This window comes from Agrilus planipennis, unplaced genomic scaffold (assembly GCF_000699045.2).
Source record: "Agrilus planipennis isolate EAB-ADULT unplaced genomic scaffold, Apla_2.0 scaffold186, whole genome shotgun sequence".
Classification (NCBI taxonomy): domain Eukaryota; kingdom Metazoa; phylum Arthropoda; class Insecta; order Coleoptera; family Buprestidae; genus Agrilus; species Agrilus planipennis.
Window position 1 is genome coordinate 232,248 of NW_020439023.1, and position 12,713 is coordinate 244,960.

Genomic DNA, 12,713 nt, shown 5'->3' on the forward strand with positions numbered 1-12,713 from the left:
AGTGTTTCCCTACTAGTGACTATTTTGAACGTGTGACTGGACTTAAAAGATTGCCAGGCATTATTTTATTTTCAAACCAGTAGTCATATTATTTGAATCGTTAAAGGTGAATATTTATCCAAGGGAAATACCTGTAATTGAAAATGGCTGGGCTTATAGGTATAACAACCGTTTAAGTTAACTAAATTAATTATTATTCTATGTATATACTTATTTCTGATTGTAAATAAAACAAAAATACTCGTATGCAAGGGAAAAAAGTAGGAGACGAAAAATTAGTGGCTGATTTTTTGGTATTTAGAAAGATATAAAAAAGAGGATAGCTCAGGATCAAGTCGCCTTTAATGAAAAGAAGTCTATACTTGCGAAAGCTTAATTTAGAAATTCGAAAAAGATTGTTAAACGTGTACATCAAGTTTAATGCAAATATGACCAAAAAAAACGTCAAAACTTATAACATGAAGGTTTTTCCATATAAGAATACTATCCAAATTTCCGGATTTTCCCAAATTTTCCAAAATTTTCTTTCACACAAACCTGCCCTTTCAATTACAAATACAATAAAAATAAATGAAGCAAATCGGTTGAGGCGTGCTCAAGTGATGCTCCGTCATAAACTTGACAATTCCCTAAAATTGACAGCTAGGATTTCTGGGTAATTTTTCTCTTCATAAGAACTTTCTTCGGTCTTCAAGGCATATCTTAAAAAAAAATTATCGTAATTGGTCCAGCCGTTCTCGAGTTTTAGTTCATTTAGTTTTCAACAATTCAATGCCAACATTTTTTTGATTTTCATTACAAGGTAAATCTCTCCAAACTACTCTCGGGATTTAGGAATGCTCTTAAGTCAAATCAAATGATCCAAAATTGACTTCTTGAAGATTGATTTCTCAGTTACTGAGTGAAGAATTTTCTCTCAGTCAATTTCTCCACTGTTAAGTCACCGTTGCCACTTCCATTAGCTTCAGAATAAGACTCCTCTCCAGTTCCTTCAGTCTTTCTAAAGTGCGTTACATAAAGTTCCACATTACAGTGCCTATAAGAACGTTATGTAGGTCCCCCAATAGCATCGTGTTGTGCACGAGGAGCTGTTGGTAAAAGAATCGGTGTTCCGCGGACTCCTGCTGTTGATACTCTGGTGGGGCTCAAGGCGGACGGCGCCAACTCGCCGACGTGGACGAGGTCGCGAACCGCAACAAGAAATGAACAAGGAACGAGGCTTTCTGTGTTCGCCCTCTTTTCGACCATTTCGGCACGCAATTTCGCAATTACTGACATGCAATTAATTTTTGGAAACGTGACACCCAAAAGTAACTCCACATGTGGAAATTTTGGAAAGTTCTGTTATTTTTTCCGTTAACGAATATTCACTTATTTGAGTTGCTACATTCTGTTTGGCTAAAAACTACCCTTTGATAAGGCCTGATAATTTTAGTAGAAAACCGTTGGCAATAGTTCTTACTCCAATTTGGCTTTGATTATTGATAGATATATTTAATGTTTATTTTTAATTGTTTATAATTCAGCAATTTATGTAAGTGTAAAGTCTTGTTCATTCGCTTTTGGTTTTAGTTTTGGTTTTGTGCGTTCGGTCTTGGTCTTGATCTTGCTAGTATAAAGCCAGTCTTGGTCTTCGTCTTGGTTTTGCATTTTCGCAAGACCAAGACCAAGACTGTAAGACCTAGACTAATTTTGCTATTTACATTAAATATTTGTGCAATTAATTTTCAGTGTAGTCCAAAACTGATGGAGTTTGAACTTGGTAATTAAGAGTAAGTAGATACCTACAGGGCTTTAAAGTCTTTATCTTCAAAGAGCTGTCTGAACTAAATTACATACATACTTAACACATGTATTTCGGAGGAATCCTTTGTATTTAGTTAAGCGATTTGTATTTTTTTTAGATCCGATAATAATCACAATTCATCGGAACACATGTCTCGACTTCGTAGCTATTAATCTACAAAAGAAATGACGCCGACAAAAAATTCCTCTACCATTTTTGTCGTAACGAGTATGGTCACACTGAAAAAGGAAATCACCAAAATATGGAAATGCGCCATTCTCATCGATCAGAGCGATTTATCGATTGTTATCAATCCGCTAACTGCCTTGTTGTTTACGCAAGATAATTGCTTTGTAGGCGCCAAAGTCAATTGAGAAGCGTTAAAGCCACATTTTCAGTTATTTACGAACGTTGGAACACGCGATACTGTTATTTTTTTGTTAACAACCCATGATTTTGTAATTTACGCGTTTGAAATTACAAATATACCCATACAACAAAACAGAGTGCCGCCAACGTCTCGATAATTATAATATTCTTCAAACCTTTTGTTTAGTACTTTATCAAAATCAAGATTGTTATTTAAACCAAATAAACGCAACGTTCTTTGGATGTAAACCCGAGTAAAAATAAAAAGAAATATAAACTCCAAATATCTGAAATGACCTAAATTACCACCGAAATAGCTCCTACAAATTAATCGAAAATTTAAATTCTAAAATTATAGCCAAAATACTACCCTTTGAAACTATAAAACAGCTCTAAACTAGCACCACATTAAAAAAAAAAGATCCAAAAGAGCCCTTAAACAGCGCCTCGCCAAAAAACACTCTAAGAGTACCAAAACAGCATCACATACAAAATCATCTAAAACAGCACCAAATCAAAATCAAAAATCAGTGTAATATTGATTAGAGTTTATTAATTACAGTATGAATGTATATCTATATATATTCAAATTTTAGTATCCCTTTAGTGCTGTTTCGGCGTTTTTTTTAGTATAAATGCGTCGCTCTTTCGGTGGTATTTCAGTAGTTTTCTGGAAATCAATCGGTGCTGTATCCGTGTACTTTTCGTACTAAATGCGGTACTGTTTCAGTACTCCATACGTACACAATCGGCGGTTTAGTCCTGCAAATGGACCTTTTCTGGTAATACTTTAGAGAAATTTATGGAGTTAGTTTGGTCGTAATTCGGTAGAGTGAAATTGAAAAAAATAATTTTTACTTGGGAAGTTAGTGAATCTATTCAACTGTTTGATTTAATTCAATTTTTTTTAAAGTTATGATCGTCTGATGTGATTCTTAGTTTGACGAAGGACAATGCTTTAGAACTATAATCTTTTTCAAATAGAATTTCGGCGAACTGAGGTCTTGGACCATGAATAAATTATATTTTAGATTTTGCTTTCAAACTATACATATGTATACATATATCGTACAGTAGTATGTTCTGTTTCTTGACAGACAACGTTGGGAATACCCGCCTTTTCAGTTCGAACCCCCTGGTACAGAAGCAGCTGCATGATTAATGGTATCGTTTGAAAACATCTGTTATAAGAGGGATTAACCTAACATACGCATATGTGGTACTTTACATACGTATATTTCAGTATTTGGAATCAAACGGTTTATACCACTTTAATATGGTAAAGATCGCATTAAATTGAGATGTTTATCAAATTTATTTTTCTTGAACTTCATACGATTGGTAACAAATGAAAAAGATTTTATTTGGATACTGCCTCACACGTTTCCAAAATTAAATAATATATCTTTTTGCTTTCCCTGACTTATTATCCTTACATAGACTATCTCGCTAAATACAGTTAATCATTTTAAAAAATCCCTAATTGCACGGTATGCTATAAGGACTACTAAAATTTCCCTTTATGAGAACCAGGCTTTTTAGGCTCTCCCCGTTTGACGCATAACATAATTGGTACACACTTTTTGGAAAAGTTTCCCTCAATGTTTACGCCTTTTAAAACAATTCCCGTAATTTTACTATCTATCATTAAGAATTCCTTTTGTTGGAAACTTATAAAAGGCTTTTTATAATAAGTACTTGCCTAAAGTTTGGCGAATAACTTTTATGAACTATTACACTGGGAATTTCACAGCTGTTGGTAGTGAAGTTCAATCAGCCAGAAAAACAAACGCTTCAGCAAATAATTTAAATCCTGAATTGTTCTTTTTTTGTATAAACATTGGAATTTGTTGACTCGAATTTATTGAATTTTTTGCTGGCAATTCAATCTCAATCACTTACATTCTATTTCAAATCTGGAACTGAATTGCATGTGTCAAATTCCAAATTCTAATATCGACTGTAAATAAGTATCGAATTTTAGTTTTTCTGATCCCGAAGGTTTGAAACCACCCCTCCCTCCGTAGTTCTGCCATTTTAGAAACAGATACAGCTCAGTTTCAAATAATTTATTACATCTCTGCCTTTTTAACCATAATTTAAAAATAATTGTGAGACATGACAAGTCCTTTTTTATCCATATGCTCCACAATTCTTTCAAATTGTTTGAATAAATGATAATTATAATTACGATTCAGGCATGAAGGTCTAGTCAGAGACATATTAGAGGCAGAAACAGGAGTTAGGAGGGGTAGAGGTAGACCTAGNCATTCGGTAAATCGTACCACTATCTCTCCAAATCGTACTTAGAACTTGTTTTATGGAAGAAACTAAATGTTTATTTGCAATTAACATAAATATATTTTTTAAAGATTTCCCAGAACCTGCATGGCTTTCATGGACCCACAGCTTGCAAGTTTGGCACTGCACTCTATCCTCAATAGCAGTATTTTCGCATACTAGGCAATACCAATCTTTACTGTTTAGTTCTATTTGAATTGTTTTTGGTCGAGACGCTTTGCTTATTGAATCCCGAATTGATCTAGCAATAGATACTTTCTGTGGTAGTCTCAAAGACAAAAAGGGATGCCGTTTCATAAAATTGTAAAACCAATTTTTCCGACCTAGTCATATGTTTCTCTGTTGAAAGTACGTGGAATAGTTCTTTTCAGCAACTTGAAATGTCAGGCGACGAACATCTGTAGGTGTTGTCCCAAACAGAGAAGCTTCTAAACACAGAAACTTCTAATTTTATAAGATGTTGTGCCAATCCTTGTCCTAGTGCAGGTTTTTTTCGTTGGCTACTTTGTTTAGTGAACGCAAATTAGGGTACTTCCTTTTGTTTGCCACTACAGTTTTATATTATACCTATGTACAACAACAGTCTGATAAATCAAATGCGATATGTGCTATTTTTAAGACAACCGGTATTAATGAGTTTAATATTAAATAACAGACCGTTGGGCCCTACAAGAAATGTTTTCAATTCTAATTTAATATAAAAACACATAAACACAAGTATTAGGCCGGTAAATCGTACCGGTACGATTTAACAAAGTTTGTCGGTACGATTTATCGGACTTCTACGTTTTGTTTTCTTAGTTAGAACAAAACATTTGTAGAGCATATTTTAATCTTCTTTTAGTGTGTGGTTGACAATAAATTGCTATTAAATCAGTGCATACTAAAATACATCGTGTTGTACTTATCTAGTATTAAATAAAGCCTTAGACACGACAAGGAAATATTACACCCGTAAACTGCCTTTTTCATTATCCATCGTATTCGTAAATACAACCGTCATTCCAAAAAACACGACATCTACATTAATTTGTATTGAATAATAGGTTTTAAGTTTGAACACAAGATAGCACAATATGCATCCTAAATATGAAAAGTAACGGTGGTACGATTTAGATTATGGTACGATTTACCCAACCTTACCCTAAGTACAATATAAATCTCGAACATTAAGAACGCGTTGTGAGCGTTCAACAATTGACAAAAGGCGTTCCGGCTGTTTAACAGTTACCAGAACGCGTTGCGAACGTTTAAAAACAGCCAAAACGCGTTCTGTGCGTTCGAAAGCAGCCAGAACGCGATGTGGTCGTTTTTTTCGGCCACTGAGCGTTTTCGGTCTTCGGGCCTAACATATACAACATTCACAGCTTTTCTGTCATTAGACAATACAAATCGGCCTCCCAACTATTACCGCCACAACCGCTATGTCCCTGCATTTTACGTCTGTAATATCTTCAAAAATATTCATTTAAATTTCATGCTGTAAAGGGCCATATTGATCAATATTAAATGCACAATGTATTTAAAAGTACTTAATTGGATAAGGATTAATGCTTAAATCGTAAATAAGCCATTATTTCTCATAAAAAGTAAAGCATAAAAAATGGTTATTGCGGATTATCCCTAAGAGATAGACATATACCATCACGGGCTTTTTGTGGGCCTTTTTAAGATGTACAATACTGTAGTACATTATTTTGATCTATCTCGTAAGTTCAGCCAGCGTTTGCAATGTAAGCGCAAAAAATGTGTTTATTTACGACATCACATTACAAACCTCTAAAATTATCAATGTTTCTCTAGTATATTATGCATGTATTTTACATATAAACCTTCTTCTTGAATTACTCTATCTATTAAAAAAGACGCATCAAAATCCGTTGCGTAGTTTTAAACATCTAAGCATACATAGGGACAGGCAGCGGGAAGCGACTTTGTTTTATACTATGTAGTGATTACAAAAATACCAAAAACTTTGGGGGTTTTGCCAGAGTCAAGGTAAGTTTGTGGTTATATCACAAAAAAAAATATTTTTTTTGCGATTATAAATTTATACAAAACCTTCGGTGTGTGAGTTCTACTTGCACTTGGCCGTTTTGTTTTAAACTTTTGCGACACCTACTAAAACTATTAAGGAATGAAAAATTAAATTGTCTCAAATACATATGCTTCAGTTGAAGGACAGGAATGGGGGGGAAGCATGTGTATAATAAGACAAAACTTACAGGATCCGGTAACAAAACAAAGGAAGGTGGGTTCGCGAAAGTGCGAAGCGTTGGGGATGTAATTTGGCACTTTTTTTGTTTTCCTTTTGTGCTCCATCTGTGCTAACAAATAGCGACGAAAGTGGCACGACGATAGTCGACAGATTACGATTTGGGACGTGCCATGCCAACACTCAGCGCCCAGCGCCGTTTTGCCATCCACCAACCACCCCAAAAACGACGCTACCAGCATAGCACAGTACAGTCGGATTTTAGAAACGAAAACGCGACGTTCGTTTTACGCTATCGACGCGACGCTCTCAGGGGTTGGCACGTCGAAGTTGCGCAAAAAGTTTTCTTTGAAAAATTATATTTTTACTAACATAATTATTAATAAGAGTAGGTCATTTTGCACATTTATATAGAATCTTAATCAACTTTCGACTTTTACATTCACTATGATTATTGCTCGAAAAATAAGTTTATTATTTGTCATTGTTTGTATAAAGGACAACATAAGTGCAGAATATGATAACAGCTGGATAGCTTACAAAGAGCAACCGTGTTGTTTGAAAACAGAATCACATCATGTAAGACATGGAAAGGGTAAGTTTTACAATTAGTGAGGGTATAATTGTGAAAACAGAAACGAAATAAACAAGTAAGGGCTGCCAGAACCACGTTTCCCTAAAAACTATATTCTATAGTTGTATCCAGCTTTAAGGGGACCCCGAAAACTTTTGGAATATGTATTTACATTTATTACTCCTTCTTAATTTATTTCCAATAAACAAATGCTCACGCGTTTGTGAATGAAGGAAGTAACAATAAGAATAATATATGACTTAATTATGAAAGTAAAATAGAGTTGCTTGGCATTTACCTTTTAGTTCATCATTCAACTTCAACTAACACAAATTTAGTTTTTTACTTTTTCAATCTGATTCAACAAATTTAAAATGAAATTAACATCAACCATCATCTTTTTCGGAAGTGAACGAAACCAGTTGGATGTTGTTTTAATTGACAATAAAGGTTGACCTAATTCTACCTGCAATAAAGAAAGCGCCTTCGAATTGGTTAATTATATTTAAATATTTAATTACCATTATTAATTCATAAATATCGTTAAAGCAACAGGGGGTAGTTTTTTCAGCAAAGGTGGTTTAATAACTGTATTGTTTACACTATGCTGTAAGAAATTAAAAACAATGCATTTCTGCAAGATACTTTTGCTACGATAGTTTTTGAATTTTGTACGTCGTTCGTATAAAGCATGGTTCATTTGAGTCTCTTGTTTGATCATTAACGTTCATTTTGTCACTTCTTGCTAATGGCGAAGGGACTAAGAAAGGGATGGTTAAAAGTTTTAAATTGCACTACTACTAACAACTGCTTTAGAATTTTGAAAAGTCAGTCACCGCTTCGAAATTACTCTGGCGTAGTGGCATCAATCCTTCCGTTTTTTGTTATATTAAATTAAGCCTTTTCATGGCGAAATTGAAAAATGGAAGGAGAATAAGAATGGACAATCAAAGGCAGTAATTGATTCAGTTGTAACGCTCGAGGTTCTATTGAAATCGAAAAACCAAGAATATCCAGAATAATAATTTAATAAAGTTTCTTTCGAAGATCATCGCGCTATAGCATAAAACGATACTACCGATGTTTTTCATCATCATATATTAATACCATATCATGACTTATGGTCGTCAATCCTAAGACTGGTTGGACACGTACCTTCACTCTTTCCTGTCCTGGGCTAAACTTCGCATTTCCCTAAAACTAGAACAACCTACATCCTTAACCATTTGCGAACAGTAATCTAACCTAAGTCTACCTCTACCTCTCCTAACTCCTGTTTCTGCCTCTAATATGTCTCTAACTAGACCTTTATGCCTGAGAAGGTGTCCTACTAACCTATCTCGCCTATTTCTTATTGACTTCCATAGAGTCCTCTGGTAAAAAAATATCGATACCTTTCCGGTATTGAATGGCAAGCAACGATACCCAGATGGTTATCGATACTTTTACTTGGTGGTAGTATCGAAAAAATGATTGATACCTTGAATGGCAAGTTGTGATATCTACATAGTTATCGTTATCGATACTTTTTTAGTTGTAGCTAGCGAAATAGAAGTAAATAATAAATTTTTGCGGTAGCGGATGCGGAAACGGAAGTGTAATAATTTTAGGTAACACTTTAATGCATACAAATTTTGCATTTAGCACTTGCATCGTTAATATCAACAAAACAATCCCAAATAGAATTTGTTTTTGGCTTCAAAATTGCACTTTTAACTTAAAATTTACACCACTCCGCAAACTCTATACAAAATAAATAAACGCTATAACTGTATTAGTATTTTCGAAATGAAATTATTAAGAAAAGTGGCTAAGGGGGAACTGAAAGTCCTGGACGTTTTTAAGTAAAAGTAAGAAACTAATAAGAGAATAAAATTTGGAAAATATAAACATACGAAGTACTAGAAATAGGTTTAGGCCTTAAACTAAAATAAAGTTATTTGCATAGGGACAATCTTATTATTAACAAAATTTTGCCAGTTATAACGCGGCATTGACGCTAATACTTTATAAACATAAACGGTTGATAATAATACGTCCACAATGTTACAACGGGGTTGCTGAAAGTTGGCGCAGGTACCTGCACAACATGCAGTTTTGCAACGAACAATTCCATTTAAATTGTGTTTTGAAAACGGTCAAGTTCAGCCAACAGATAAAAGTAATAAATTTTTACGACTATTTATAAAAATGCGGAACCAGATGCAGAAGCGGATGTAAAAATGTATGCGGAAGCGGAGACAGAGTTGCAATACTATTGGTAGCTGTATTGAAAGAAAGAATTGATCTTCTAGGTATCGAATATTTCTCAAAATTTAAACGCGAGTGTAAAAACTTTGTGCATGCTTTTGTTGTTTCCTTTCTACCTAAATTCCTTGTTGCCTCTACCTAGAAATGTATCTTCACCTATACCTGCATAGACCCCTTATAACACTAAACTCTAAACTGTTTATTTCTATTACGTCTAAACTCCTGTTTTACTGTTCTTTTGTTCCTATTGACTCTTTAATATCAATTCTGTCTTATAAGATCTGCATCTTTCTCTGCTCTGCCATCAGTTTTTAATGTTAAATAAATGAAATAATTTTCTCAATTGACAAATAACTAAATGATTATTATTTATTTTTATTTCTTTTCAAGGTAGGTTTTTAAGTTACACAACGTACTTCGAAAAAGTCCACAATTTAGGGCGAAACGTCGATTCGGTTTTGAAGTAATAAATAACAAACATTTTCACCTTGACTACCTCAGATTCTTCATTCATTGTTGAATAAGGGGAAAATATGAATACTTTGCTAAAAATTTATACTTGTCGTTACTTAGGTACTCTATTCATTAAAACCTTATAAGAATCGTGACTAGATGAGGAATTAGTTTATTGATCTCGTCGGATAAAACTTTTGAGAACAATTAAAGCGGACTTACTTACTCCTTACCTTATAAATAGGATACCCAGATTGTCCAAAATCCCTTTCCTAATTGAGTCTGATGATATCTGCAACGAAAGAAACCATAGTAGATTAACAGCATCCACATTGTGAAAGAAGTTGATAACTAGTTCTATATTATGGTATATTTCAAACGAGTTAGACAGCCAAATATTATTTGAATTTTTTTTTACTGTTTCGTCATTTTATTGCAGCTTCCTCAGCAATTATTTCAATTCATTCTACATATGGTTATATAACCCATATTTAAATTAATTGGTCAACAGTAATTGTTTATCAATAAACATTTGTATTTATGGTACGAACTGACAGTGTTATCACAACAACCTTTTAACCTTTCGGGTAAGGAGCCCTAAGGATAAATTGGAGGAAAAATACTTGCACAAGATACGCAGTCTAAAATGAAAGGGATTCCAACAATGTACAGGTCTGACGAAGGAAGCTGGCGAGCGGTCGCGCAGGTACTTGCCCATTTATGACCTATTGGGGTAAGTCACTTGGAACCTATACACAAATAAGCTTTCAGTAGGCGTAAATTGTAGTATTAATACAGATAGGACAGTAGGGTACTAGAAAATAATGTAAAAACATGACTTATTAAAAAAGAAAAAATTAACCTATTGCTTTTGTTTTATAGTTAGTTTTCACATTCACTCTCATCATGGAAATCTCTATCACTGTCACCAACATCAGCAATTAGTTCTTCTATTTGCCTGTCTATTACTTGCTACCTGATCCCTACTTTTAAATATTTAATCTACGCCCCTGATAGGAATACTGAAGAATGAGGGCTGCAATCTTTATACCTAAAACTGCCTACTTTTGCCACCGCGCATCCACGCCATTTTAANATGTGATTAATGCCAACGTTGCAAAATTTCGTAAAATTTTACATTTGTAGTTTGAATGTATGGGAAAACATGTTCTTTTTCGACTACAATGTTAAGTTGGTTCTCGGGTTAGGATTTCGTACGTCCGAATGAGAAACAGAACCTTTATAAGTTCACTCATGTGTCTTTCCGTCCGTTTTTTTTTGATTCAACTGGGTTTCAAATTGAGGTATACCTTACAGCTCCTTTAAAATTTTAGTTTCCAAATCATTAGGTGTATAAAACTACTTGTATAAAATCATTTTTATACGGTTTTTTATAATAAACACAGTATAAATCGAAAATGGTAAGGGACTTCCACCCTCACCACTTAACCACTATTTTGCACCACAGGATAGCATTAGTATTAGCTGGTGGAAATACAATTTAATACAGATTCTTTTTTTAGAGATAGACACTTGCTAGGCTTTCGTCGTAATTCGATGTAGGTACCTACGCTCTATCAACATCTATAGGTAGGTTGACCGACTATAATAAACTTAATTGAATTCTTTTTTTAGAATATCTTCTTACTTTGCGCTTCGCGATTCATTTTCTAAATTAGAAAATACGGATTTTCTAAATTATAAAGAACTAGCGACCCGCCCCAGCTTCGCACGGGTGCAATGTCAGTTGTTTAGTCAATGACAGACTGATCTTCTCGCTACACTCACGAGAACTGTACTGATTTTTCATGAAGTCAAGTTAGTTATTATAGATATACGCAAACTACGTCAGGTGTGGCAAATAATGTGGGTCCGGTGGGTAATTGTACTCACACGAAAAATTGAAAAAGCTGAAGTTCGAACCCTAAGAAAGGACATTCGGTCTAATTATCCCGATCTTTGTGTGGTTAAATTATCTGACGTTTTAAATGTTTCTCGTAATAATAAATTTCAGAAAATATAGAAGAAAAAAGTGTTCAAATTGTTTCTGACCTTCAACTAAACGAACCTCAAATTCCGCGTCAATTTCAGAAGTTCAGAAACGTTTCAATCTGAAGAACGAGGGGTAGTTAATACGGATGAATTTAGGGCTCCGAATGATTTTTTTAGAAAATCCTTCTTTGATATGTTTGACCAACTGATTTCATCTCTGAAAAGTAGATTCAAAGAGGTAAAATGAGCAAGCAAATAACCTAAAGGAAGTTGTGGATTTTTTAAAAAAGTATGGAGTAGGGGGTTTATACCAGAATACGTTAGATTTATTTGTTTGCTCATCACAATTCCAGGCCCATCCTGCAGTTTTTCTGTTCTTCGTAGATTATAAACATATTTATGTTAAAAAATAAAAATATTAAATTAGATCTAGAGTAACTAGTCAATACATTCATCTTACGAAATGCAAAGCATAGCGTAGTTTTTGCATTGGGCAATTGAGCGGGCTTTGTGTAATTGATATTGTTATCGTTATGTAATAGAATAATAGTTTCAACAAGATTATTTTGTTTTATCCTATTTCATCCCCATTTCTCCCGATTGCGTTAAGTCAACTACCTACTCGGGCCGAACATGATCTGCCGGGCCTGGGCACACCCCTCTCTACTTTCTTCACTTTGAACGAAAAACAGATACTACTATGATACGTATATTTTTTTTACACATACCTCTGTATCATGCAAATAATAGTTTTATTGAGTATTTATGATTAT

At 34.1% G+C, this 12,713-nt stretch overlaps 2 protein-coding genes across 2 annotated transcripts in view; one reads left to right on the forward strand and one right to left on the reverse strand.

The window, feature by feature from the left end:
• The window catches only part of LOC108738285, a 110,226-nt gene that overhangs the window by 23,030 nt on the left and 74,483 nt on the right, over window positions 1–12,713 (reverse strand). The window contains exon 3 of the mRNA XM_025976370.1: window positions 10,182–10,240. The gene's annotated coding sequence lies outside the window, so the exon portion shown is untranslated. The remainder of the gene's footprint in view (window positions 1–10,181; window positions 10,241–12,713) is intronic.
• LOC108738276 (semaphorin-2A) overlaps window positions 6,440–12,713 on the forward strand; it is a 93,215-nt gene continuing 86,941 nt past the window's right edge. Inside the window, exon 1 of the mRNA XM_025976368.1 lies at window positions 6,440–7,266. Coding sequence (XP_025832153.1) covers window positions 7,119–7,266 — 148 coding nt within the window. The 5' untranslated portion in view covers window positions 6,440–7,118. The remainder of the gene's footprint in view (window positions 7,267–12,713) is intronic.